This window comes from Centruroides sculpturatus, unplaced genomic scaffold (genome assembly GCF_000671375.1).
Source record: "Centruroides sculpturatus isolate CEXI.00-Female unplaced genomic scaffold, Cexi_2.0 scaffold105, whole genome shotgun sequence".
Lineage (NCBI taxonomy): Eukaryota > Metazoa > Arthropoda > Arachnida > Scorpiones > Buthidae > Centruroides > Centruroides sculpturatus.
Genome location: NW_019384622.1, coordinates 599,310 through 626,873, shown reverse-complemented (window position 1 = coordinate 626,873; position 27,564 = coordinate 599,310). Strand labels below are relative to the sequence as shown.

At 28.7% G+C, this 27,564-nt stretch overlaps 2 protein-coding genes across 3 annotated transcripts in view; both read right to left on the bottom strand.

Moving 5' to 3' along the window:
• Positions 1-5,189: 5,189 nt before the first annotated feature.
• On the bottom strand, positions 5,190-14,040 carry LOC111625512. The gene is made up of 4 exons (XM_023368668.1): positions 13,047-14,040; positions 7,887-7,966; positions 7,608-7,803; positions 5,190-6,185 (listed from the first exon to the last, which is right to left on the bottom strand). Exons 3-4 carry the CDS (start codon positions 7,630-7,632, stop codon positions 5,770-5,772), a joined length of 441 nt encoding a protein of 146 aa, XP_023224436.1. The 5' UTR covers positions 7,633-7,803; positions 7,887-7,966; positions 13,047-14,040; the 3' UTR covers positions 5,190-5,769.
• A 3,994-nt stretch (positions 14,041-18,034) lies between these two features.
• The window catches only part of LOC111625511 (glutamate-rich protein 3-like), a 37,824-nt gene continuing 28,294 nt past the window's right edge, over positions 18,035-27,564 (bottom strand). For both annotated transcript variants that reach the window (XM_023368666.1, XM_023368667.1), the window contains exons 8-9: positions 26,666-26,852; positions 18,035-18,308 (exon numbers count right to left, since the gene is read on the bottom strand). In XM_023368666.1, the coding sequence (XP_023224434.1) occupies positions 18,050-18,308; positions 26,666-26,852 (446 nt within the window). In that variant the 3' untranslated portion in view covers positions 18,035-18,049. The remainder of the gene's footprint in view (positions 18,309-26,665; positions 26,853-27,564) is intronic.

Here is a 27,564-nt window from a genome sequence, read left to right as displayed (position 1 = left end):
ACTTTATAAAATATTAATAAACTGGAAAAAATCAGAAATTGTTTTGTCATGCGATCAAAATAATTTTAATAATTTAAATGGTATTATTCATTGAATAAATAATACCATTTAGATTTTTATCATTTTGTGTACTTTACACAAAACTTTTCCAAAAATTTACAAGCATAAGAGAGAGATTTTGGGTCCTGAAAATATTCTGCACCCCTTTTCATAAGTTATATTGCATCACATTACTTCTGCTGCCTGCAGATGGATACACTTAGTCAAGCATATTGTCAGAAAGAAATCAACAAGGAAGCAAATTCCCTGACTTTTGACAATTTTTAACAAATTCCCTGACATTCCATGACTTTTTCTGAACACTGATGAAAATCCCTGACTTTCCACGTGTGTAGGAACCCTGTATATAGTTAATTGGGATTCCTGCCCTAAGCTTTCCATATCTGATCTCTGCTTTCATCTACCTAACTACATTCTCAAGATTAGAGGAGGACAGATAGACAGATGGATACCAATGGAAATACCATTTTGGGCTGCAATTTTCAAATTGCAGCCCATAAAGGTATTAAAGTAAACTCTCAAATTGTAATGGTTCAGATATTCCAGTTCTGAGTATTGCTAAGATGCACAGTAAAGAATTAATGTAGTATTGAATTCTATATTGCTGACTGTAAAAGAATCGTACTACTGATATATTGCAGGAAAATCCTGTTTTATCTACTAGAACCACTTAAAATAGAAATGTCAGAAATGGAATATAACAACATTATTAATAGATGAACCCACTGAAGTTACAAACCCAATTTCCATAGTCTAGAAACCCAACAAATCTTTGATATGGTAATATGTCTAGATCTTTGGTATCTAAACTCATGTTTATCAATTCCCTACTTTTTGAAGTAATTGCTAGCTGTCTAGCAATGCAAAAATATTCTCTATATTTGATGCATTAGGCAAGAAAATGTTCCAAGTGACTACCTTTCAAACACCATTCCTAAGTATGGCATACAATATCACCATAGCCTCAAATCTTTCACAAATTATATCAAGTTTTTAATGACCTTCCTAATGTTGCTCTATATTGTTGATATAATTGTATATAGTAATAACAAAAAATAACACGAGAAGACATTAAGGCAAGTCTTTGAAAGGACTAAAGTAAATAGTCAAAATTTGCTGCAGATAAATTTCCAGGACAAACCTTTAACTTTATATATTCCTACATCATTAACATTAATGCTAAAATTGACACAATCTCAACATGATATAAAGAAGAAAGATTTAGATTGGGCACAAATCTGGATAGGTTATTTTTGCTAACAGATATTACATTACTTTAATGAACTAATAAGCACACAGTAAATTTAATCATCATCAAAGAAAAGTTAACCAATAGTACTGTTTTATAATTCTATGACATGAACAAATGTACTCTCGGAGTAGATGCTAGTAGTGGCCTGTTTACCTGTGGCACAAGCTTCAAAAGCACTTGCAGTGTATCAGAAAAGCTGGATTCAAATTGAAAAATTATTGCCAAAATCTATAATATCTATTTATAGAAGAAACTGAAGCAAGTAGGAACTGCAAACTGTATCAATTTTAATAAAAAATGGATGATTGTGTTTGCAGTAGCACAAAACAGTAGCATCCAGACCCATAGCTATGGGGACTATGAGGTTGCTAAGCAACTTCAGCTTAATCATTAATCCTTATATGCAGCATATGTTATATATGTTTTCACTTTCATCACGTAAATTTAAGCCACTATTACTTATTATACTTAAATTGTAGCTAATAGACCTAGTGGCAAATGATAAAAGAAAAGTATTAGTCACAATTACTAGTTTGTTCCTGTACAGTACCATCAATTACTACAGGACTGATAACACCCAGTTCACACTACCAAGCAATGGTATGGCATAACAACGTAGCCTTTTTTAGTGACTTCTTTACAGTCTGTATCTAGCACTACTAGAGTTAAACAATACACATATAAAAATAAAATAGAATACCCAAATAAGTTACCTCATATTTCTTCCAAGTAATAGTATAACCTGCTTTAATGAATGGTTAGATAATGATGATGATAGTAGGAACATCTGGAAGAGCTCCTAAACAAGAAAATAATCAAAAAATGTACTGTGACTGAAAAACAAAAAAAAAACTCTCATTATTACTATACTATGCTTATTTAGTTATTGTGCATTGTATTAGATTAATAATTCGTGTAAATAAAACAAGACAGTGTTATGATAATGGTATATATGCCATGTGCTATCAAGTACAACAATACAGCTACATAAGAGTATTGCTATGTATGTTAATTGTTGCATCCTCCCAACAGATATATAGAGATTTTACAAACATGCTAACTAAAATAAGTTTATTACAGTATGTTGACAGATTGATTGATAAATCTCATGAAATCATCTAAAAAATTTTTGTTTTTCTAGAATATTATTTTTATTGTAGCAAGTTTTATTTTGCATATTCTCTCAACACTGTTCTGTTTAAAACTTTACTCTATACATAGTCGTATTAATTTAAAAGTTACTATCAGTTTTGATAATGAGATTAGAAAAGTATAAAAATGCAATCTATATTATTAGATTCAAGTAATGAAATCTTCAAAGTTTGAATAGTTTATATCAGGCTAAAGCTAAATTAACACAATAATACTGCATCATATTTCAATAAAGTGTCTCAATTTAAATCATTTCCAAAAACTTTCTTTGTCAAATAGACAATTTAATAATAGGAGCTGTTTAGCATGTTTTCAATTTTTATATAAATGTTTTATTTCTTAAATGTTAAAATGCTATTAGCTTTTGTAGATATTAGTATGTAACAATAGTCTTTCATATAAATTTTTTTAAAAACAATATCACATACAAATTGCATCCTTCTTTGAACTTCTATACTTTAGTTGCCAAAGATTGTCGTTATTAATATTATACTTTCTATATTGACATATAAAATATCTTTTTATAAACATGTAATTTCTATACAATAACTTTTGATTATATTAATAACAATTTCATATTTACAGAAAATAATTATTTTATATTAAACCAAGCTGTTTCTGAATATGTCAATAATTTTATAACAGATAACCTTTATTAAATTTGATTTGATTTTATGCAATTATTATTAAATTACCAAATTAATGTAGTTTTTTAAAAATTATTTATAAGCTATGTAATATTTTATTCCAAATACAAAGACACAAAATTAGATTTACAGCCACTCCCTGACATATATAGATCATGATCTGCAGAACATTATGCAAGATGAATTGCACTAAGTTAAATTTACATAAATCAGAAAGTGGCCGTATGTCAATCTTCAGATTTAATCTAATGACTTATCATTCAAGTGGATTTGATAAAAATGAATAAAGTAAATGTTTAACTTCTGAATTCAAAGTTCATACTTAATAAAAGAATTAAATTTCAAGAGGAATAATCAATTTGACTTTTATACACAGTTATCCTTTCAAGAGAAAAATATGTAAATGAAATAACAGATTCATACATTTTTCTTAATAATCATAATTATTCTATCAAATTGATTGCCCCTTAATGTACACTATTATACCAATTTGACATCCTTTTACACTTTTCCATTACAAAAACATACATGAATGACATCAAACTGACATAAAAGCATAAATAAATCTTAAGTAAATATGCTTCATAATAAATCCGTGGACAATTTTTAACGGAACTTAATTTTTATACATTGGCAAAGTATAAAAATACTATTGGTCCCTGATACATATCTTAAAAAAATGGAACTAATTATACACTTTAATTATTTTGTTAGAATGCTTGCAATGATTATTATTATTAAAATAAAAATCTACATCTAATTTCCTTCTCTTAATAGTATAAAGTAGTTTTATAATGATACATTAAACAATCTTGTGTTCATATTATGATTTTTTAATGGAATCATGTAATCTCATTTATATATAGTTTAATGTTAAACATGAACAACTCTCATTAAATTACATTAAAAGTTTAATACCTATTACTTGAAGTATCATTCATAAAACTTTTTCCTTTAACATTGGAACGAGTTATCAAACTTCCTAATCCTTCGATATGGATATCAAAGTTTCATTTAAAAAATTGCTTTAATTAAATTAACTTTGGAAGCTTTTCATAAGATTTCCAATTATAAGGTTCAGTCCAATTTATTATTTTATTCAACTGTGTTTAAAACAAGTTTCAAAAATAACAATTTGAAAATGATGGATGTTAATTCAAGAAATCTGATCAATAATATTTATTTTTTAAAAAGGAAAGGAAAAGGAACATAACTAAATATGATACAAAGATGAGTAAAGGATAATGAATTACAGATAAAACTGAAAATATTTAAGTAAATAAATCTTGAAAATGTATTTTATTTAAATGATATAAAGAATATCATTTAAATAAAATACATTTCCTATAATTATAATCACTAAAAATAAACATTACATTTTCAATGTTCTAACAGTTATAAAATGTCTTAATTTTTTCAAATAGCCAATTATAATTATTATCTGATTATTGTATAATCAATTTAATGACAATTTTTATCTGTTTGGAAATGTTTCACCTGTAAATAAAACTATTCAGTTTCATTACAAAAATTATATTAATGTAAGAGTTTTTGGCATCATATTTATTTTTGTATTAATTAGTAAAATTCTATATATTATTGGTAATTTTAAACAGATAAATAAATTATAGATAATTCTTGAATGATATTCATCAGTGTACCTAATCTATAATTACCCTTAAAATATTCTGATCATGAATATCCTTAATAATTATTTACTGTATGCTTATTATCTTCACTAAATTAACAAACATGAAACAAAATTTGTACCATTTAAATAGCATTTTGACTGAGTTTGCCATTTATAAACAGAATAATAAGAAAATGCAAGATCATTATTTGCAAATTATCTTAAACCTGACTGTTCGTTGCTGTCATAATATTGCAATTTCATATTCGGTTACTATTAAAGCATATTAATTATATATATTAAATAAAATTATAAGAAATACTTTAAAAGTAAAAGGAACATACATTATTTGCTGAAAGCAGATTTTATAGTGAGAATTTGACTAGATGCATTCATATCTGCAGATAATTGAAGTGTGCAATGCCATAATTTATCATTGAATGCCATTTTTCTCTAAATACATTTTATTGAAGAACTGATTTCTAAATGCAATGCTTTCTGCTAAAAAAAATATTTGTCAATATTGGCACTGTAAGTGGCTGTATTTTGAAGTTGAATTTATGTGTAGCCATAATGTTTAAAGCACCAAAGTGTTAAGTCATGTGATTTTTGGCATTTAAAACATTACAGCTTATATTTACATCATTTTGATATTCCAGGGAATTTGTAGTCTAGTGAGTTTTTTTTACCATTTTATTGTAAAATTTAAATGAATTCATTCACTAGAAAAAGTGTTTTTTTACCTCACCTGAAAAGTTTGTTTTTTGGCATTTACAACAATAAATTATTGGCATTGCACTCTTCAATTAAGCATTCTCATAATATAAATGTATAATTCCAAAATACATAAAATCTTTGACTACACAGTAGTTATACTAAATTCATTTTAAAAAATGTGTAGCTTGTAAAAAATTAGTTGTAAATAAAATATAATTTCCATTTAATAAAATTTATACTTAAGTTAAACTAAAGTTTCAATAAAAATTCTCAATAAACATAACAAAAAATATAAAACACAGCAACATCAATTAATTTCCTATACTTGTTGCATTTATATGAACATCGGCAGTGACAATATGTTGAACGCCATCATCCTCCTCATCAGAAGAAAAACTATTATAATTTTGACTATTCTGAGATTTTCTTCTCCAATGGTGAATGGGATTATAAGAAGGATAATCAATACTTCCAACACTGTCTTTTCTGTCATCTTGAATTTCAGATTCCTCTCTATAAAGAATTTCGGATTCCTCCTCCGATTTAAGTAAGGAATCTTGTCTGCAAAAGTCGTTTCTTTTATCGTCATTTGTTTTAAATTGCTCATTCTCTTCTATGTTTTCTTCATCGGAATTATATTCAATTGATAAGCAGGTTTCATGATAAGGAATAGAATCTTCAAAAATGGATCCTTTGGATACTTGACGAACAAAGGTATTTGAATGGTCTTGAAGAAAAAAACAATTAATATACATTACAAATTTTAATTTTTAGTAGGATGAATAATAATAAAATTAAGTTAAATATCTTGGTATATTAAAATAAGTTAATAATAAAAAAGTTTATAGAATCTTTGATGAACACAAACATAATTAAGGATTAGATTATTTCATGAAACAACAAATTATTTTAATTTTAGGATGCATTTCCTAGTAAAGTTGCTTTACTTAAGCTTCTGGAGGGTGCTTTCACAATTTCCACTTTTCTAAGAAACACTTCTACACCTAAGCTACTCAGCATTGTTGTTTGGCTCTTTGTACAAATGGAAATGTTTAGTCAGAAACAATGCAGAATTATTGCTGAGACTATAAAATATCAGAGTCAGCCAAGTAAGAAAATTTGATATTGTGTATAAGTGCAATTACGTATATAATAAATGATAGAATGTGTGCTTTAGTCATTACCAATAAATCTGAAAATGTTTGTCTGAATAGAAGATTGTGTAAAATTGCATTTCTAATTTTTCTGATAACCAGTTTAAAACAGATTTTGTTATGTCACAATTTTCATTTTAGGTACAGTATATAATATGTGTATAATTTATGGTGGCAGCCATCTTACATTCTGTCTTCAGCATTTGTGAATCTTGCTGTACCAGCTCTACAGCAGCCAACTTAAAGTGGAAATAGTTTACTGTCTTTTAACAAAGAAACTTTACTTGGAATGTACCCTTAATCTTTAACTCTACTTCTTATAATTGAAATTTTGTTATCATTGTTCATTAATGAGTTTTATTTCATAGATCCAAAATAAAATATTCATTATTTGATTTTTGAAAATCCTAAAACATTATAATCATTCCATGCTATGTAAAAAATAACCTATTTTTAAAAGTAACTGTGTTGAAAACATATTAAAATTATGAAATTTACTATGTAAAGTAATCTATCATTTCTTATTTAATTATTATTTAAATAAACTATTTCCAAATTTTTTTTTCATACACTTAAGAAATTTTTTGACTCACTTTATTTTTATTTATAATGTGGTTTATGTATAAAATTTCTTAGATTACTCAGTGAATAATAATAATTAAAAAAATTCACAACAGATCTTTTGTAGTCTACTACTAGAATAGTAATCTTCAAGAAAAGTACATTTCTTTGGTAATTTTGAAACCTTTGTCAATGATTTCAATTCCTATAAAAAAAAATCACCCAGTTCCTTTATCTTTTAATCTAAATGTAGGCACCTCTACCTGTTTTCTTGGAAAAAATTTTGATGTCATTGTTTTCCTTGTTTAATTCTGTATCGAATGAACTGTATTTTATAGGGGATAATGGTAGATGTCCCAAAATACCCAGTTGTTACCTTTAAAAAAATACACTTTTAGACTGTGTAAATTATTTAATAAAAAATGTTATTAAACCTTGGTCAACATTTTCTGTTATCATTTCATAGATTTCTTCTTCTTTATCAGAACCTGATTTCTCTCTCAGATAGTCTTCATCACTTTCTGATAAATGTTCCTGTTCTACTTCTTTTGGCAAATCTTCTTTTATATCTTCATTTTCACTCAATATTTGCTCCTCTGGAATTTCTTCAACTATCTCCTTATCACTTTCCTAGGAAAAAAATGACAACATTTAATAATATAATTGATACAATATGTATTTTAATTATGATTAACAGATAATGATTATTTTACTTGTAAATTTTCTTTTATGTCTGTATTAATCTGCTGCTCCAATTTTATATTTTCTGATTTTTCCACAGGTTTTTCATATGCTTATTAAACAAAATGTATTCATATTTATTATTATTAGTTTTTAAAATATAAATTGTAATTATTATTATTATACATATTCAACATGTAAATGTAATAAAAGAAATAAATGATTTTATGAATTATCAAAAAATAATGAATGATTTCAAAATATACATTGACAAAGAGAGAAATATCTTCCTGATAAAAAGTATTTCAAAAACACTAAATAAGTAAATAAAAACAAGAACTTATACTGGAATGAATAAATAATATAAAATAAAATAAACCTTTAACTATCCAGCAATAAAAAAGGATATTTTTATTGCTGGATAGTTAAAGGTTTATTTTATTCTATAACACTAAATAAGTTTTTACTGAATGAATTTTCAAATTATACTATTTTTAAGAATGCAAATATCCATATTTCCACACATATAAAGTGTTCTTATAAATAGGGGAAAGATCAACAATATTTATTTATTTTATTTTATTTTATCTAATACAGTGGTTCTCAACCGGGGGTACATGTACTCCTAGGGGTACGAGTGTAAATCGAAGGGGGTACATCTAACTTTCATTATAAAATGGCGCATGTTAATGAATTTGCTGTAAATTATTAACACAAGAAATGACAAAAACTTGCTTTAAAATATCCCAGTATGAACACTGATTTCCCTTTTAACAGTCCAAACAATTTGTTTATCCACTTGATTTACCTGTCTATTTGTGCTGTTAGTGCCGAGTGAACCTGTAGTCTAGTAAAATTTCGATTTAACCAAGCATTAATTTTAGAATAGATGAAATCACCGATGTCAGCGGATTGACAGTACTTTTAGTTTTTGTGAAATATCAGTACAATGATGAGCTTTGTGAAGATTTGTTAATGTGTGATGACCTAAAAAATACAACTACGGGTTTTGATATTTTCAATAAAATCGATGATTTCATTCGAAGTAATGAAATAGATTGGAAAAAGTGCATTGACATCTGCACTGATGGAGCTAAAGCTATGTAAGGTCCAATTTAAAAGGTCTAAAGAAAACTTTTACCATTTTAATAACATATTTGTGACAAAAACTAAAAAAAAAGAAACAGGCTTGACGCATCAGCAGACATTCGTTGTCAGTTAACAAAGTGGGAACCAAATTTGAAAAAAATTGCTGAAGATTTATCGCAACAAATATCCCATTAAATTGTTAGAAATTATTGTAGAATAATTTAAATTTTGTTTATTGTGAATTATAATTATTTATTTTTAGGAAATGTAATTTATGCATGTATTGAAATGACTTCTATGATTTTATATAATATAGTTATCAAATAACAATAAATAAATGTATGTACAGTGCCTGTTTAAATTGATTATTATTTACATAAAATAAGTAATCCACTTTTAATTATAGTTAGTTAGTGAGAGTTTTTTTATGGCGCTCAGTTATAAGGGCTGTATACATCTAATGCAGTAATTATAAAATTTACATACAAAAATATAAGGGGTACTTGAGAAACAACTAATGGGCTAATGGGGTACATCAACAAAAAAGGTTGAGAACCACTGATCTAATACACAGAACATGTTATGAGGACAATATTGGCCTCCTCCACACAATAAACAAAGTGAAAATTCCAGAATATAATTACTTATTTTTAAGGGAAAGTATCAAGGAACGTGTACAATTTTTTTCAACTTTTCTAATTAATTTCTAATTAATAAGTGTTTTAAACTAATAAGAAATTACTAGTTACAAGATTTAATAGCAACTAATAATTATGGAACGTTCTCCTGTTAAACGTGGTCGACCTCTGAGCAGCCGAATGAAGGCCGAAAGCAAAAGAATGCAACAAAGTGCAACCAACACGAAACTGATAACTGATTATAACACAATAGTGGAAAGCAACATACAAGAATTTCCGACAAATTCAAATGGAACTAACATGGATACCATTCCACAACATCTACAAAATTTATCAGGTGAGTGCAGAGACTTTTATTCATCTTCGTCGTCAAATTTGAAAGACACTTTAACGTCAGATCTATGGAGCAAAATCTCGAAATTAATTAATACATCGAATGATAAACTATCTCTACAAATGACATCAATAAAAGAAGACTTGAACTTAATACACGAAACCATACAAGAAAACAAAATTCAATTCCAAAGAATGGAAGATCAAATAGATAACTTGAAACTGCATATTGATAATTTAAAACTTCAAAAAGATCTGACGCAATATAAAATGGATACTTTGGTAAACGACTATCACTATAATAAAATAATATTATACAACTATCCCACTTCAAAAAACGTCTCTAAACCAGAATTTCTGAAATTTATTAATACTTCATTGGATCTAAAGAACATATCTCAAGACAAAATTTCAGAAATAACTCAAATCAATAAATCAGCTAATCCAGTAATTAGAGTTTCCTTCAATAATAAACAGATTCGAGACCAAGTTTTTAATACGTTTATATCAAAGAAGCAACAAAAACTATTGGTAAATTGGGGAAATTTGCAAATTGCACCATATCTCACTAATGAATCACAAAAAAGAAGGAAACAATTACTACCAATTTACTACGATTTAAAACATCAAAATCGATATGTTAAACTACGAAATGATATCCTGATAATAGACGAAAACAGAATAACATTTAACCTTGAAACGAGAAGTTTAGTAAATGTGGATACCTTTTTTTCCCTTTAATATATCACCAGAACCAACAAGTTGATATGAACAGCATAGTAAAAAGCACCAGATAAAAGTTAATAAAAATAATAAGGCTATCTTGCTTTTAAATTGGACATATTGCTCAAAATTTAAGTTGGAATTTAAGTTAAACTACTTTTGATTAATTTCTTGGCTAAAATAAGTTTAAATTAATTTCGTTAGAGTAAATATTAACAATAATTAAAATGCAACGATCCCCTACGAAACGTGGAAGACCACCACTTAATCGAACTAGACTAGAGAACAAACAGAATCAATTGTCCACATCGAATTCTAAACTCATCACGGACTATGGATCACACTCGAAAAAAGAATTACAAGATGATGTTATAGAGAAAGAGAATAATAATCTGATCTTACTTCAACAATGTTCTCAAAACTTTACAAGTGAGTCAAGCAATTCTAATTCAACACTACTAAATAACCCGGATACCCAATTAGACACTACAACTGCAATCTTATGGAATAAAATATCTAATTTGATAAATACTTCAAATGACAAACTGCTCAGCCAAATGACCTTAATAAAAGAAGACTTAGAATTAATACATAAAGATCTACGTGAAACTAAGGAACAATAAATAAAACTGGTGGAAAAATTATAGATTTAAAACAAAAGACTGACAATCTACAAATCGAAAATGAACACAAGTAATTTAAAATGACTAATAATTCAATGACTAATAAATCAATTTCGTTTAAATAAATATTTCCTCTACATTAATAATTATATAAAATTCAAGAATAATAAATGCTTTTTTATGTAACTCTGAGGAATTTTCACCTTTTCAATTGCTATTAAAATGTAGAAAACTTAATAGTATACATGATCAATATGAAATTGTTCGTATATGCAATAGCAACTCGCAACTTGATCTTACAATAAATTTAAACAATATTAATAAAAGGATTTAGATAAATTTATAATTATTTAATTAAAATAATGGATATATAAAAACTTAAGCTAATATCTTAAATATGTTTAAAAATAATCCTTCAAAATTGTAACGAAATAAAAATAATTTTAATATATTTATACAAAACTTCTATTATAATATAAATGTTTAACGCAAAATAAATGTATAAATTAGAAAATAATAAATAACTTGTAATGACCAAAAAACTACTGTAAAATATAAATGTAAATCTATCCAACTTATTTGATTGTATTCCCCCTCCATAACAGGGAAATTATTCCCATTTGCAAATAAAGATTATTTGATTTGATTTGATTACTTATTTTTAAAACATTTTTATAGAATCAAAAGTATATTTTTATTTTGGTCTTTATTTTTAATAGAGTTTACATGTAATTTACATTGAGACAGCAGTGTAGTGCTTTTATATGCAAGTTATGCTCTTATAAGTGAAGCAGGATATGTGTTTCAAAACTGAAAAAACAAGTGATTTTCATATATAAGAGCATACTCTTAGTTGTGCAGAAATATGATATGAAGGAAAGTAATTAAATTACAAACAAATATTTATCATGAAATAAGCAAGACAATTTATAACATAACATTCATTATTCAACAAAATTTCTGTAAACATTCAGGGAATGTTTATAGAAATTTTGTTGAATAATGTGCAGAACTAACTTTATTCTGGTAGAATATTATTCAACATGTCTGATGTTCTACCAGCTTCTGAAAACATACTGCCTGAAATCCTACTAGTTACAGTCAGAATCATTGCAATACATGTTCCTGAACCTCTTCATTGCTTGAGAAACATCTGCCAACTAAACATTTTTTTAAAGATCCAAAAAGGTGATAATCACTCAATGCCAGATCCTGGCTATAAGATCTTTTTTGGGGCTTTAAAATAATACTTCGCCAGAGAAGGTTTTCAAGCAATGAAAAGATTCAGATGACCATGACATCAATCAATAGACTTTTATACAATATGTTTTCAGAAACCAGTACAACATTAGGACAAATGCATGAATGTTTATAGAAATTTTGTTGAATACTGAATGTTATGTGTTAGAAATTTTCTTGCATATCTCTTCATAAAATTTTTTTTCCTAATTACTTGTCCCCTTGTGTATAGAGTGAGCTTAAAAAACATTGTGAATCATCAAAGATAACATGTGAAAACTGTACCATGAAGGTTAAATAAATACAGTAATACAGAAAATATCATCAAACATCTCAACCAGAGACAAGAATCATTGTCATAGTTTTTATATGATGATGAAAAGATAACAACCCTCTTTTTTTATTATATATTTTTTTATTTTCATATCTTATACTTTATATCACAGTTTATTTAAATTAAATGTTAGTAAAATAAATATGTAAAAACACAATAAAGTTTTTGATATAATCATATTTAAAATTAAAAACAAAATTGTTTTTCTCTTACTTTTATCAAAAGAATCTACAGTTATTGATCTCTCTGATTTTTGGCTGCTTCCATTAATACTATTTTTCAATTTTTTTTGTAAAGTCTTTGTATATTTTGGAGGAGGAGGATGGCGGGGTCTATATATTCCTAAACTTTCTTCAACTTGACATCTATTTATCAAACAGAAGTAAATATGTAAGTAACAGTTTAAATTATGTAATTTTAGATTTTAAATTTATGAAAAAACCCAATATTCTATTTCACTCATTTGTTCTATTATATACAATTACTTTTACTATTTTGTATTAGAAATGTCTGCATTAGGTTGAAGAATACCATATCACTGAATATATATTGTATAAAATATTTAATTTTATATAAAACAAGTAAAACACCAAAGCCATTTTCGGGACAAGACTATATCTCAAAGACTCAGGGCTTAACTGTGCACCATTTTCTAAAGAAAAGAGTAAAACAAGCACTCTCCAATGAGGAAAAGTTTACACCAGTAGTCAGGTTATGACAGGTTGCATTGTCATGGGCCTGTTCTTGGCTACAGTAAGAGGAATCAGTCCGATCCTCACTGTGGATCTTGTTCTCATTCTCCAATCTTCTTTGGTATCGCTGGTTTTGAGCGCAATTGTTCAAACTTCGTCAGTCACATCCACGAGGCATTTTCAGTGAAATCAACCTATCCAATGTAGAAATTTCCTCCATTGCATGTCGCCCCAGGTTGAATTTTTGTCGATGCCTAATGAAAATTTCCAGTTTTTGAAAAAAATAATTGTGGCTATTGTATTGTCCGAAATTATTTTTTATATACACAAAAAATTGACACACAGAGAATTAAATTACATACGTACAATAGCTGTACAACAGGGATATCGTATAAGTGAAATTAATGCTCTTATTGCTAAATTTTGTAATCAAACAAATAAGCAACCTACAACTAAGAACCAAGGATGAAGAGTAGTTCTCAACTATATACTTTTCCTGCAATCAATGATTAAAAAATTATCTCACAAGAATAATTTAAGAGTTATTTATCATCATAATCCTACGATTTATAAAATTTTACGAAATGATAAGAAGAAAGGAAACCGTAACAATAATACAGGAGTTTATTCTATTCCTTTAAGTGACCGCTGTTTTAATTCAGATCTCGTTTATGTTGGTGTCACTACGAGACTTTTAAAACAGAGGCTTAAAGAACATAAGTATTCTATTACTAAAAACGTAGATAGCACCGTCCTTGCAGCGTTCGCTAAACATCAAGATATTAATGACAATTAATTTTCTTAATACTTTATTTAATTTAATTCTTTACCACGATTAATTTTCTTAATATTTTATTGTAATTTAGTTTGTTTTTTATGTTTAGTTTATTTTTATTTTGTTGTAATTAATTTTCAAGTTTTAAACCGNTTATAGTTAGTTAGTGAGAGTTTTTTTATGGCGCTCAGTTATAAGGGCTGTATACATCTAATGCAGTAATTATAAAATTTACATACAAAAATATAAGGGGTACTTGAGAAACAACTAATGGGCTAATGGGGTACATCAACAAAAAAGGTTGAGAACCACTGATCTAATACACAGAACATGTTATGAGGACAATATTGGCCTCCTCCACACAATAAACAAAGTGAAAATTCCAGAATATAATTACTTATTTTTAAGGGAAAGTATCAAGGAACGTGTACAATTTTTTTCAACTTTTCTAATTAATTTCTAATTAATAAGTGTTTTAAACTAATAAGAAATTACTAGTTACAAGATTTAATAGCAACTAATAATTATGGAACGTTCTCCTGTTAAACGTGGTCGACCTCTGAGCAGCCGAATGAAGGCCGAAAGCAAAAGAATGCAACAAAGTGCAACCAACACGAAACTGATAACTGATTATAACACAATAGTGGAAAGCAACATACAAGAATTTCCGACAAATTCAAATGGAACTAACATGGATACCATTCCACAACATCTACAAAATTTATCAGGTGAGTGCAGAGACTTTTATTCATCTTCGTCGTCAAATTTGAAAGACACTTTAATGTCAGATCTATGGAGCAAAATCTCGGAATTAATTAATACATTGAATGATAAACTATCTCTACAAATGACATCAATAAAAGAAGACTTGAACTTAATACACGAAACCATACGAGAAAACAAAATTCAATTCCAAAGAATGGAAGATCAAATAGATAACTTGAAACTGCATATTGATAATTTAAAACTTCAAAAAGATCTGACGCAATATAAAATGGATACTTTGGTAAACGACTATCACTATAATAAAATAATATTATACAACTATCCCACTTCAAAAAACGTCTCTAAACCAGAATTTCTGAAATTTATTAATACTTCATTGGATCTAAAGAACATATCTCAAGACGAAATTTCAGAAATAACTCAAATCAATAAATCAGCTAATCCAGTAATTAGAGTTTCCTTCAATAATAAACAGATTCGAGACCAAGTTTTTAATACGTTTATATCAAAGAAGCAACAAAAACTATTGGTAAATTGGGGAAATTTGCAAATTGCACCATATCTCACTAATGAATCACAAAAAAGAAGGAAACAATTACTACCAATTTACTACGATTTAAAACATCAAAATCGATATGTTAAACTACGAAATGATATCCTGATAATAGACGAAAACAGAATAACATTTAACCTTGAAACGAGAAGTTTAGTAAATGTGGATACCTTTTTTTCCCTTTAATATATCACCAGAACCAACAAGTTGATATGAACAGCATAGTAAAAAGCACCAGATAAAAGTTAATAAAAATAATAAGGCTATCTTGCTTTTAAATTGGACATATTGCTCAAAATTTAAGTTGGAATTTAAGTTAAACTACTTTTGATTAATTTCTTGGCTAAAATAAGTTTAAATTAATTTCGTTAGAGTAAATATTAACAATAATTAAAATGCAACGATCCCCTACGAAACGTGGAAGACCACCACTTAATCGAACTAGACTAGAGAACAAACAGAATCAATTGTCCACATCGAATTCTAAACTCATCACGGACTATGGATCACACTCGAAAAAAGAATTACAAGATGATGTTATAGAGAAAGAGAATAATAATCTGATCTTACTTCAACAATGTTCTCAAAACTTTACAAGTGAGTCAAGCAATTCTAATTCAACACTACTAAATAACCCGGATACCCAATTAGACACTACAACTGCAATCTTATGGAATAAAATATCTAATTTGATAAATACTTCAAATGACAAACTGCTCAGCCAAATGACCTTAATAAAAGAAGACTTAGAATTAATACATAAAGATCTACGTGAAACTAAGGAACAATAAATAAAACTGGTGGAAAAATTATAGATTTAAAACAAAAGACTGACAATCTACAAATCGAAAATGAACACAAGTAATTTAAAATGACTAATAATTCAATGACTAATAAATCAATTTCGTTTAAATAAATATTTCCTCTACATTAATAATTATATAAAATTCAAGAATAATAAATGCTTTTTTATGTAACTCTGAGGAATTTTCACCTTTTCAATTGCTATTAAAATGTAGAAAACTTAATAGTATACATGATCAATATGAAATTGTTCGTATATGCAATAGCAACTCGCAACTTGATCTTACAATAAATTTAAACAATATTAATAAAAGGATTTAGATAAATTTATAATTATTTAATTAAAATAATGGATATATAAAAACTTAAGCTAATATCTTAAATATGTTTAAAAATAATCCTTCAAAATTGTAACGAAATAAAAATAATTTTAATATATTTATACAAAACTTCTATTATAATATAAATGTTTAACGCAAAATAAATGTATAAATTAGAAAATAATAAATAACTTGTAATGACCAAAAAACTACTGTAAAATATAAATGTAAATCTATCCAACTTATTTGATTGTATTCCCCCTCCATAACAGGGAAATTATTCCCATTTGCAAATAAAGATTATTTGATTTGATTTGATTACTTATTTTTAAAACATTTTTATAGAATCAAAAGTATATTTTTATTTTGGTCTTTATTTTTAATAGAGTTTACATGTAATTTACATTGAGACAGCAGTGTAGTGCTTTTATATGCAAGTTATGCTCTTATAAGTGAAGCAGGATATGTGTTTCAAAACTGAAAAAACAAGTGATTTTCATATATAAGAGCATACTCTTAGTTGTGCAGAAATATGATATGAAGGAAAGTAATTAAATTACAAACAAATATTTATCATGAAATAAGCAAGACAATTTATAACATAACATTCATTATTCAACAAAATTTCTGTAAACATTCAGGGAATGTTTATAGAAATTTTGTTGAATAATGTGCAGAACTAACTTTATTCTGGTAGAATATTATTCAACATGTCTGATGTTCTACCAGCTTCTGAAAACATACTGCCTGAAATCCTACTAGTTACAGTCAGAATCATTGCAATACATGTTCCTGAACCTCTTCATTGCTTGAGAAACATCTGCCAACTAAACATTTTTTTAAAGATCCAAAAAGGTGATAATCACTCAATGCCAGATCCTGGCTATAAGATCTTTTTTGGGGCTTTAAAAGAATACTTCGCCAGAGAAGGTTTTCAAGCAATGAAAAGATTCAGATGACCATGACATCAATCAATAGACTTTTATACAATATGTTTTCAGAAACCAGTACAACATTAGGACAAATGCATGAATGTTTATAGAAATTTTGTTGAATACTGAATGTTATGTGTTAGAAATTTTCTTGCATATCTCTTCATAAAATTTTTTTTCCTAATTACTTGTCCCCTTGTGTATAGAGTGAGCTTAAAAAACATTGTGAATCATCAAAGATAACATGTGAAAACTGTACCATGAAGGTTAAATAAATACAGTAATACAGAAAATATCATCAAACATCTCAACCAGAGACAAGAATCATTGTCATAGTTTTTATATGATGATGAAAAGATAACAACCCTCTTTTTTTATTATATATTTTTTTATTTTCATATCTTATACTTTATATCACAGTTTATTTAAATTAAATGTTAGTAAAATAAATATGTAAAAACACAATAAAGTTTTTGATATAATCATATTTAAAATTAAAAACAAAATTGTTTTTCTCTTACTTTTATCAAAAGAATCTACAGTTATTGATCTCTCTGATTTTTGGCTGCTTCCATTAATACTATTTTTCAATTTTTTTTGTAAAGTCTTTGTATATTTTGGAGGAGGAGGATGGCGGGGTCTATATATTCCTAAACTTTCTTCAACTTGACATCTATTTATCAAACAGAAGTAAATATGTAAGTAACAGTTTAAATTATGTAATTTTAGATTTTAAATTTATGAAAAAACCCAATATTCTATTTCACTCATTTGTTCTATTATATACAATTACTTTTACTATTTTGTATTAGAAATGTCTGCATTAGGTTGAAGAATACCATATCACTGAATATATATTGTATAAAATATTTAATTTTATATAAAACAAGTAAAACACCAAAGCCATTTTCGGGACAAGACTATATCTCAAAGACTCAGGGCTTAACTGTGCACCATTTTCTAAAGAAAAGAGTAAAACAAGCACTCTCCAATGAGGAAAAGTTTACACCAGTAGTCAGGTTATGACAGGTTGCATTGTCATGGGCCTGTTCTTGGCTACAGTAAGAGGAATCAGTCCGATCCTCACTGTGGATCTTGTTCTCATTCTCCAATCTTCTTTGGTATCGCTGGTTTTGAGCGCAATTGTTCAAACTTCGTCAGTCACATCCACGAGGCATTTTCAGTGAAATCAACCTATCCAATGTAGAAATTTCCTCCATTGCATGTCGCCCCAGGTTGAATTTTTGTCGATGCCTAATGAAAATTTCCAGTTTTTGAAAAAAATAATTGTGGCTATTGTATTGTCCGAAATTATTTTTTATATACACAAAAAATTGACACACAGAGAATTAAATTACATACGTACAATAGCTGTACAACAGGGATATCGTATAAGTGAAATTAATGCTCTTATTGCTAAATTTTGTAATCAAACAAATAAGCAACCTACAACTAAGAACCAAGGATGAAGAGTAGTTCTCAACTATATACTTTTCCTGCAATCAATGATTAAAAAATTATCTCACAAGAATAATTTAAGAGTTATTTATCATCATAATCCTACGATTTATAAAATTTTACGAAATGATAAGAAGAAAGGAAACCGTAACAATAGTACAGGAGTTTATTCTATTCCTTTAAGTGACCGCTGTTTTAATTCAGATCTCGTTTATGTTGGTGTCACTACGAGACTTTTAAAACAGAGGCTTAAAGAACATAAGTATTCTATTACTAAAAACGTAGATAGCACCGTCCTTGCAGCGTTCGCTAAACATCAAGATATTAATGACAATTAATTTTCTTAATACTTTATTTAATTTAATTCTTTACCACGATTAATTTTCTTAATATTTTATTGTAATTTAGTTTGTTTTTTATGTTTAGTTTATTTTTATTTTGTTGTAATTAATTTTCAAGTTTTAAACCGTTGTATTGCTTGCATTCTATTTTACATTCGTTTTTGTTTTAAAGTGGCTTAACTGGAGAAGACTATTAAATATAGTCGAAAACATTTTTATTTTATTAAATACTTCATTGCTGGAAATACTAAAGTGTTTGATTATTTTGATTATTTAAACTTTATATTTGGTGACTGGATTGATGTTTATAAAATGATCGGTAAGGCCGTATCTGCATTCCCTTATTTACATCAATGAGTATTAGCAATGACTTTTCAATTTCAACTTTGTTGTCATTGTCTTCACTTTGAATAAGTTCCTAAAGATTTTCTTCTTGCAGTTTTCTTTTGTGTATATATGATAACATCCAAAACCCAGTTTATTAAAATAAACAAAAAATTTGTCAAACTTTTATTAGGCTATTTTAAGTCAAATTAATTGCATTTTTTAATAACAAAATTAATTTATAGCACTATATTGTGTCAGAAGCATAAACAAATAGCAAAGCACGGTTTCATATCATCAAAATAAGAAGTTATAATTGAAACGGCGGAAATCATCGAATTTAGAGAAGATGAAAGTCGAACTACACCGGAACAGTGCATATAAGGAGGAAAAATTACAAGGTGAGATAGAAAAAACTCTAATTGATTTACAATATCTAAGAACACACCTAAAAGAACGAAAACCTCTACTTGTGTATTCCTTTTTATGTGTACGTTATATCCTTTTTAAATGTTTTAGTTGACTGAAGAGGGGCTTAAGAGCTCGAAACGTGTAATTTTTTCCACACGTATCAACTAAATAAAGATGAGAAAATCCGCCAAGTGTCTTAATTTATAGCACTATATTGTGTCAGAAGCATAAACAAATAGCAAAGCACGGTTTCATATCATCAAAATAAAGATGAGAAAATCCGCCAAGTGTCTTAATTTATAGCACTATATTGTGTCAGAAGCATAAATAAAATTAATTACACTTTTTAATGGAGGCATATTAAGAGTTTGGTTACTTTAGCCCATCATTGTCATGTTTATTACAAAGTTGTGAGAATTCGAGCTCTAGTGTGAATTTTGGAGCTTTAGTAATATTTATTTTTATGTTATTTCCCTTTTTCTTCCAGTTTTGTTGAAGCTGGACCTTTTGACCCCGCTATTTACTGCATAACTTTGTTGGGTGACCGCTAAACTTTCAAAGACGTTTAGGACGTCCAAGGAAAGTCTCCCCTCACCCCAGGAGATTATTCAGTTCTACCATCGTTACAATATACAAATCAGTAGCCAATTAACAAGAATCTCCACCTGTTACATGATAGAGAGTAATCAAAAGTGACTCACCATCATCACCCAGTTGGCCCAGCAGATGTTCTGACCTAGCCACTTGTGGCAATTAATTCTGTAAATCTGACAGCTGTTGTGACACTTTCCCATCATAAATAATGGGTAGAAAATATAATAAATCAAAAGAACCGTTTGATGGTTGACAAATAGCACAAACGACTCTTGACGCAAGTCAAGAGTTACATGTGATTGCATCAGATTTTCCCCCAATGATTCCCCCTCTGGGACATGTATAAAAAGGGGTTGCACTTGCACCTCTGGGCAGACAGCCAGGCACGGACATAGCCAAGGTGAGGACAGCCGAAACGGACACAGTCAAGCGGACAGCAGGGAACGGCAGACCCATACCGCCATTCCATCTGTCGCAACTCCTGCCTTCCCGCCATATTCTCTGACCTGAAGTGAAGAGAGACTACGATTAGGAACTACCGATCTGGGGATGTTTCACTGACCTCCAATATGACGAGATTGGGAATCCATGCATTAATCAACTAACCACATTTCGATACTCTTTCTTTCATTCCTCGTCACTCTCTCAATCATAGCTTAAGATTTGACAATATTATGCCTTTAGAGTTAGATCTTAGTTAGTTAGAGTCTTATTTGATGAATTATTCCCTTATTTTATTCGTATTCATGTGTATAGCCTTAGACAATTAAATATGTTTATTCTATATTTAATTATGTGTCATCCTTGAGTGCAATCGGTACCTTGTCATGATCGCACTATCCTCCCCACTCACATTTTTGCCTTCCTATACAGTCATCTCTGATCGAGCCACTGCTAAGTGGGAAGAAACTTGACACTCTGCCCCCTCGGTTCTCACAAAATGTTAAATGAATTATAAAAAGGAAAAATAACAAAACAGAATAAAAATGACAAAAATCTACATTGAATATTCAATCTTCATATGACATTCATTCATCACAAAAATATTATTCACATAATAAAAATAAATGAACAATCAAGTTTTGAGACAAATGGACCAAAAATTCACACTTTGTGCCCAATAAACCACAAGCACATTTTGTGCTTGCTAAGAATGCAATATTTGAATGGTATGGAATGGGGCAATTTCATTAGTCAGACAGACAAGAATTGATATTTTTCAACAGAAAATAGTTTATGATTCTCAAACACAAAATTGTGCTACTATTTAAACATTTGGCATTTTTTCATCTTTATTCAGTTGATACAAGTATTACTACAGGAAATTTAAAGAAAGTTTTGAAATCTTAAAAGCCAACAATTGTATTAATAAAAACTTGAGTTTAAAAATAAATGAAAACTGGTTAAATGTCTTATAAAATAATTTTAATATTAATTTAAAAATTTTATCTGTTTTGGCTATGATCGTAATTTCGAAAATAGTTATTGTAAAATAAATTACCGTATTTCGTTAAAATATGCAAATTTGTATTAGACCGCATTGTGACAGAAAAAACTGTAAAGAGGAAGCAGATTTTATCTCTGTGATGTATTGATGTGTAATTTGTAAAGTAGAACTTAACTAAGTCTACAAGTTGGTAGGTATTTCTTTTATTTGTTAATACAAAAAAACATAAATTATATCACGCCTATGTACAGGCAAGATCCAATGTTGGAATTGTTTATCATAATTTAAAACTTACTCCTCAGGTAATGCCCTTTTTAATATTCTTATACTGTTTATGTACTTACATATCAATACTTATTTATAAACTAAATGTATGTAAATTTCGTATTGGTGAAGCCTACTTTTGATTTCATTGTTGAGAAAGTGTATTCTGAGTCTCACTAGTCAATGTAGTACAGTGGTACCTCGGTATACGTCTGCTTTAGAATACATCCAATTCGGAATACGTCCTGTTTGGATGAAACAAATTTTGCTTGGTATACGACTTTTGTTCAGTATATGACTTAATTCAATTATACGCACCATCTATGAACAAATAGCACTATCGGTGTACTAGACCAGACTAGACGTTCGCGGTGCCACAGTTTATAACTTTGTTAAATTTCTTCTGATTTTAATTTGTAAGTAAAATTTTATTATTTTTATTAATCATGCATTGCAAAAAGGCAAATGAAAAGCAACAGAAAACTAAAAAAAATGACTAGAATCACAATGGAACTGAAAAAAGATTGTTGAGAAATATGAAGGTGGCATGCGTGTTTGAGATTTAACTGTTGCATACATATTCCGAGAATGACGATATTGACAATCGTGAAAAATAAAGACATTATTAAATCTGCTAACATTGCAAAAGGGATTTAATCAATTTCTAAACAGAGATCGAAGGCATTAGATCATGTTGAGAAATTGCTTTTGCTTTGGATAACTGAAAAACAGTGTGCTGGTGCTGGTGACAGCGTATCAGAAGCAATTATTTGCGAGAAAGCTTAAAAGATATATGCTGATCTCATAAAAAATCGAGCAGGAACTAGCCAGGAAAGCGAGGTTTTTAAAGTCAGCCATTTTTTTCACATGAGAATGGATTAATCATTTTTACATTTCTTCTTATGGGAAAGGTTGGTTTGGTATGCGTCCTATTCGGTATAAGTCCAAACATCAGAAATGGACTAAGATTGTATACTAAGATTCCACTGTATAATTGTAAAACTTAAGGTGGGTTGTATGTTTGTAAATTTCTTATAAATATAAGGAATATAGTGTTGTATTATAAATTTGTAAAAAAGTGTGTAAAATTATCTAGGCAGATGTACGAAACTGCATTACTCTTATACATGTGTACACCTTTCAAGTTTGTAAAGAATGTAATGGTACATCTTGTGAATGAATTTATACATTTAAGTTACCAACATTACAGAAAGGCTATATTTTTGTAAAATAGCCTTTCTGTATGATGTTGTCTTGTTAAAAAATTCATGTATACTTTTTTAATGTTTAGTTGGCTGATGAGGGGCAGTGCCTGAAATGTGTAGTAATACTCGTATCAACTGAATAAAAATGAAAAAAACACCAAGTATTTAAATAGTAGCATGATTTTGTGTTTGAGAATCATAGAAAATTATAAAACATGGTTTCAGAAAATTGAGAAAATAGTTGCTGACTTCTACTTGCATGAGAAAATAATTCAAGACATCAAATTTTTTTTATAATGTTAACTCTAACATACCAATCACAGCTAAATATGAAATAGTAATTGGCAAATCAATCAAATTTTGCAAAAAAATGGATCAAATATTTAAACTTAGCACCATCAAAAACCATTAAAAGCATATTTTGTGCTCACTGCTAACTTTATATTAAGTAATTTTCTTATTTGAATTTTCTCCTTTCCTATCTGACCATCTCATTGGTCAGATAGAAAGGGAGGCCTGTTATAGGTGGGGATTTGAAGTTAATTTGGTCAAAAGTAGTCATTGGCCTCCTCCTGAATGAGAGAATGGTTCCTGAAAAGTTTCATTGCATTTGCTTAAACTATGTCAAATTGCATAAAGAACAAACTAACAAACTTTCTTTTTTATATATAAGTTAATTTTAATTTAATTTAGAATTCTCTGGAAGAAAAGAATCTGCCCAAGGCTGGACTCAGACCTCCAACTCCCACTTACCATGCTGTTGTGTTGCCAGTTACTCTACCAGGGGCTCCATCCAATCTTTGCTTCCAGAGCCATTAATTAATTTCAGATATAGCCATACTGGTCACTTATGGTGCAAATGAATATGACTTAGTGCCCAGAGCCCTTCATGGCAATCAGCTGACTTATCCTTTAAATTTATCACAAGATGGTAGCCTAACTGCCTACCTCTAGCCAAATAACTTTGCTTCAGATTATTAATTAGACTTAAAATAGCCAAATGAAAGTTTCCTCTAACTTCTGTCTCCTCAGGCCAATTTGTCAATTATGCACAGTTTCAGATGTTTGAATTCAGTTTCATTAGAAATACACCTCTACACTTAAGTCAGTTCTGTATATACAACTTTTACAAGAAATGTATGCAAAGTATCAAGTATCACCTTGAGAATTTCTAGTCCAGGGATGGGCAATCTTTATCTATGTAAGAGCCGCATTTCAAAACTTTTACACTGTCACAGGTTGCATACAAGAGAAAAAAGGGGAAAGTCAGTAAATCACAATTATTTATTCATATATAGCATAGGTATACTTAATTTAGCTTCTGGAACTGATGTAAATGTAATATATTGAAAATATTTGGTTAAATATTAGTCACTGCTAGTTTTAAATTAGTTTTGGTGTGTCTGTTAGCTGGATTCTTGTTTTAATTTCTACTAAATTCATTGTGGAAAAACTATTCACATACATAAGTTGTAAAAAAAACATTTGAATTTTTGCTGCATACTTCCTTATTAATTTAAGCTGGGAAATTGATATACAATCGACCCCCCTATAACACGGTAGATACGTTCCACTTTATACAAATTTCATGTTGTAGGAATCCTTAAATATATGAGCCAATCACAGCCCGGCACATGTGCAGTTTACGGACTACGGCTGTTTGAAAGGTTTTCTTCCATAAAATTAATCAATTCTAGAGTAATTTGACTCAACATTTCCAGAACACGTATAACTTTTTGGGAATAATCCGTATAAACTATGCTATAAATAAAAAATTGTAGGATTACTTACCGAGTGTGCACCGTTCGACGACGCCATTGCTTAAGCTTGTTTTCATCGCGGAGCAGTGCACCAAATGACAGGCGCGTTTTCTGATAAGTTATTTTTCTGCGAAAAATTCGCTGAACTGAAATAATTTTTATGGCCGTTGAATAAGAAATGTATAAAATTACAGTACTGTATTAGACTTACAGTACCTAATTTATATACTGTACAGACGATAGTAAGCTCAACTTACCCGCCTAAACTCTCCGTAGAGTGTAAGTAGTTCGGCTGCTCATCCACTATTGGTCCAGATTCGACCAATCCTGTCACGACACAAGTCGGCATGACGTTTTACTGCATTTTACGAGTCTCTTTTAGCGTCTTTATACGAATACGGTCACAATTTTTTCACCGCGATATACAAATCTGCATTATATGAACCCGCGTTATAGGGGGGTTGACTGTATTTATTCATATTTTATTACAGTGGGCTGCATGTGGCCCAACGGCTGTGGGTTGCCCATCCCTGTTCTAGATCATGGATTGGCTGTCTCTGTACCTTTCATTTGATCTCAGACGTCAAACACACTTGTGTTTTTTCCAGAGGAGTATAATCTCTCTCTATCCTCAGCAGGCTTGCTGGATATTTGAGATCCTAATGCTATCAGCTCTGAGCTTTATCCTCTACTGCTGTTCTTTCCAACCCAATCTCTAATTTCAATTTTTTTGGGAGGAAACTTCTCACAAAATTAGTCAAAGCTTTTGGTTACTGGGAGAAGCTTCCTTTTGCATCCAACTGACCTAAATGAGAGTGATCATCCTCTCACTTGTTTGTTTGATATTTTTCTATAGCTGAAAGTAGCTTATGACCAGACCATATTTAAGACAAATTTAACAAAACCACGTCTCCCATTTTTCTCTCCACTTCCAAAATTATACTTTATAAGCCTGAAAAAATCCAGCAGCTCATTTGATTATTCTAGCTGTCATTTGATTGTTGAAGCATTTCTTCAATTTCCTGGGTCACATATTGGAGAATCTAGGCATTTAGAATGTCAAATCCTTCTAAACACTCAGTGATTGTCACAATGCAATGCAATTTAGCAGCAGCNACGGTTTGGCCACCCCTGGTTTAACCCTTTCTTTAACCTATTCTCTTTATCTTAGTTTTCTTTAGAATAGAAAGAAAATTAACAAGGAAGAACACAACAAATATATTTACCTGAAACAAGGTTTACTTCCTTGTACATCAATTAATGTAAACTGCCCTCTTTTACCACCAAGTTTTGATCCACGTTGATAGCGATATTCACAACATGTGCTCAATCGAAAATGTCTTATTCCATCAATAAATATTGTTATACTAAAAGGATATCCTCGATGACGACGAGAAACAAATGTAAATATATCTAAAATTATTTATAATCATATTATTATTTATATATATATATTTAACAATTTAAACTTTTAACTTACTTAAATATTTCAACAATAAAAAAGCTTTTGTTTTCATTCTGATTCTAATTCTAATATAACTTTTGATTCCTATTATAGCAAATGAGTAATAATTTATCTAATACTTTAATTTAATTTAATTCATCACACTGAATAATTCATTTTCCTAGTCAGACATTTCTCTCACTTTAACATAATAAATGTCTTCATAATTCTACTTTATTTAATTGTAATTTTGTAACTTTGTAAATAATTTTATAAAATATTTAACCAAGTTGAATCAAATTAAGACAACATCCAGTGACCTTATCCAGTGACTTTCCTAGTAACTGCCAATCATGGGAATTCCTTTGGTAACAAAATTATTCATATTTACCGTATTTCAGTTATTTATATAAAATACAAGAGTAAGTCAATAACTATCCAGAATGCATTTATAAAATTTATTTAAACACGAATAGAAATTTATGTTATTTTTCAACATAGTCACCTTGCTTTTTAACGTATCCAGATGATTTTGTTCATGCAATTCTGAAAATTGTTTAGGGACCCATCTGCACAGACTTTATAAAAGCCAAGTATGTTGTGGTCTATTTCATTACACAGAACTAAGACTTATGTTCTTGTGATTTGCCACTTCATCTATAGTGATGTGTCTGTTCTGAA

What these genes read in the sequence shown, in the direction of transcription:
- LOC111625512 (XM_023368668.1), bottom strand. Translation starts at nt 7,632, where the DNA reads ATGATAACAGAAAATGTTGACCAAG. An exon ending in AACAGAAAATGTTGACCAAG is followed by an intron (nt 6,186 to 7,607) that starts GTTTAATAACAT and finishes TTTTTCTTCAAG; the next exon opens with ACCATTCAAATACCTTTGTT.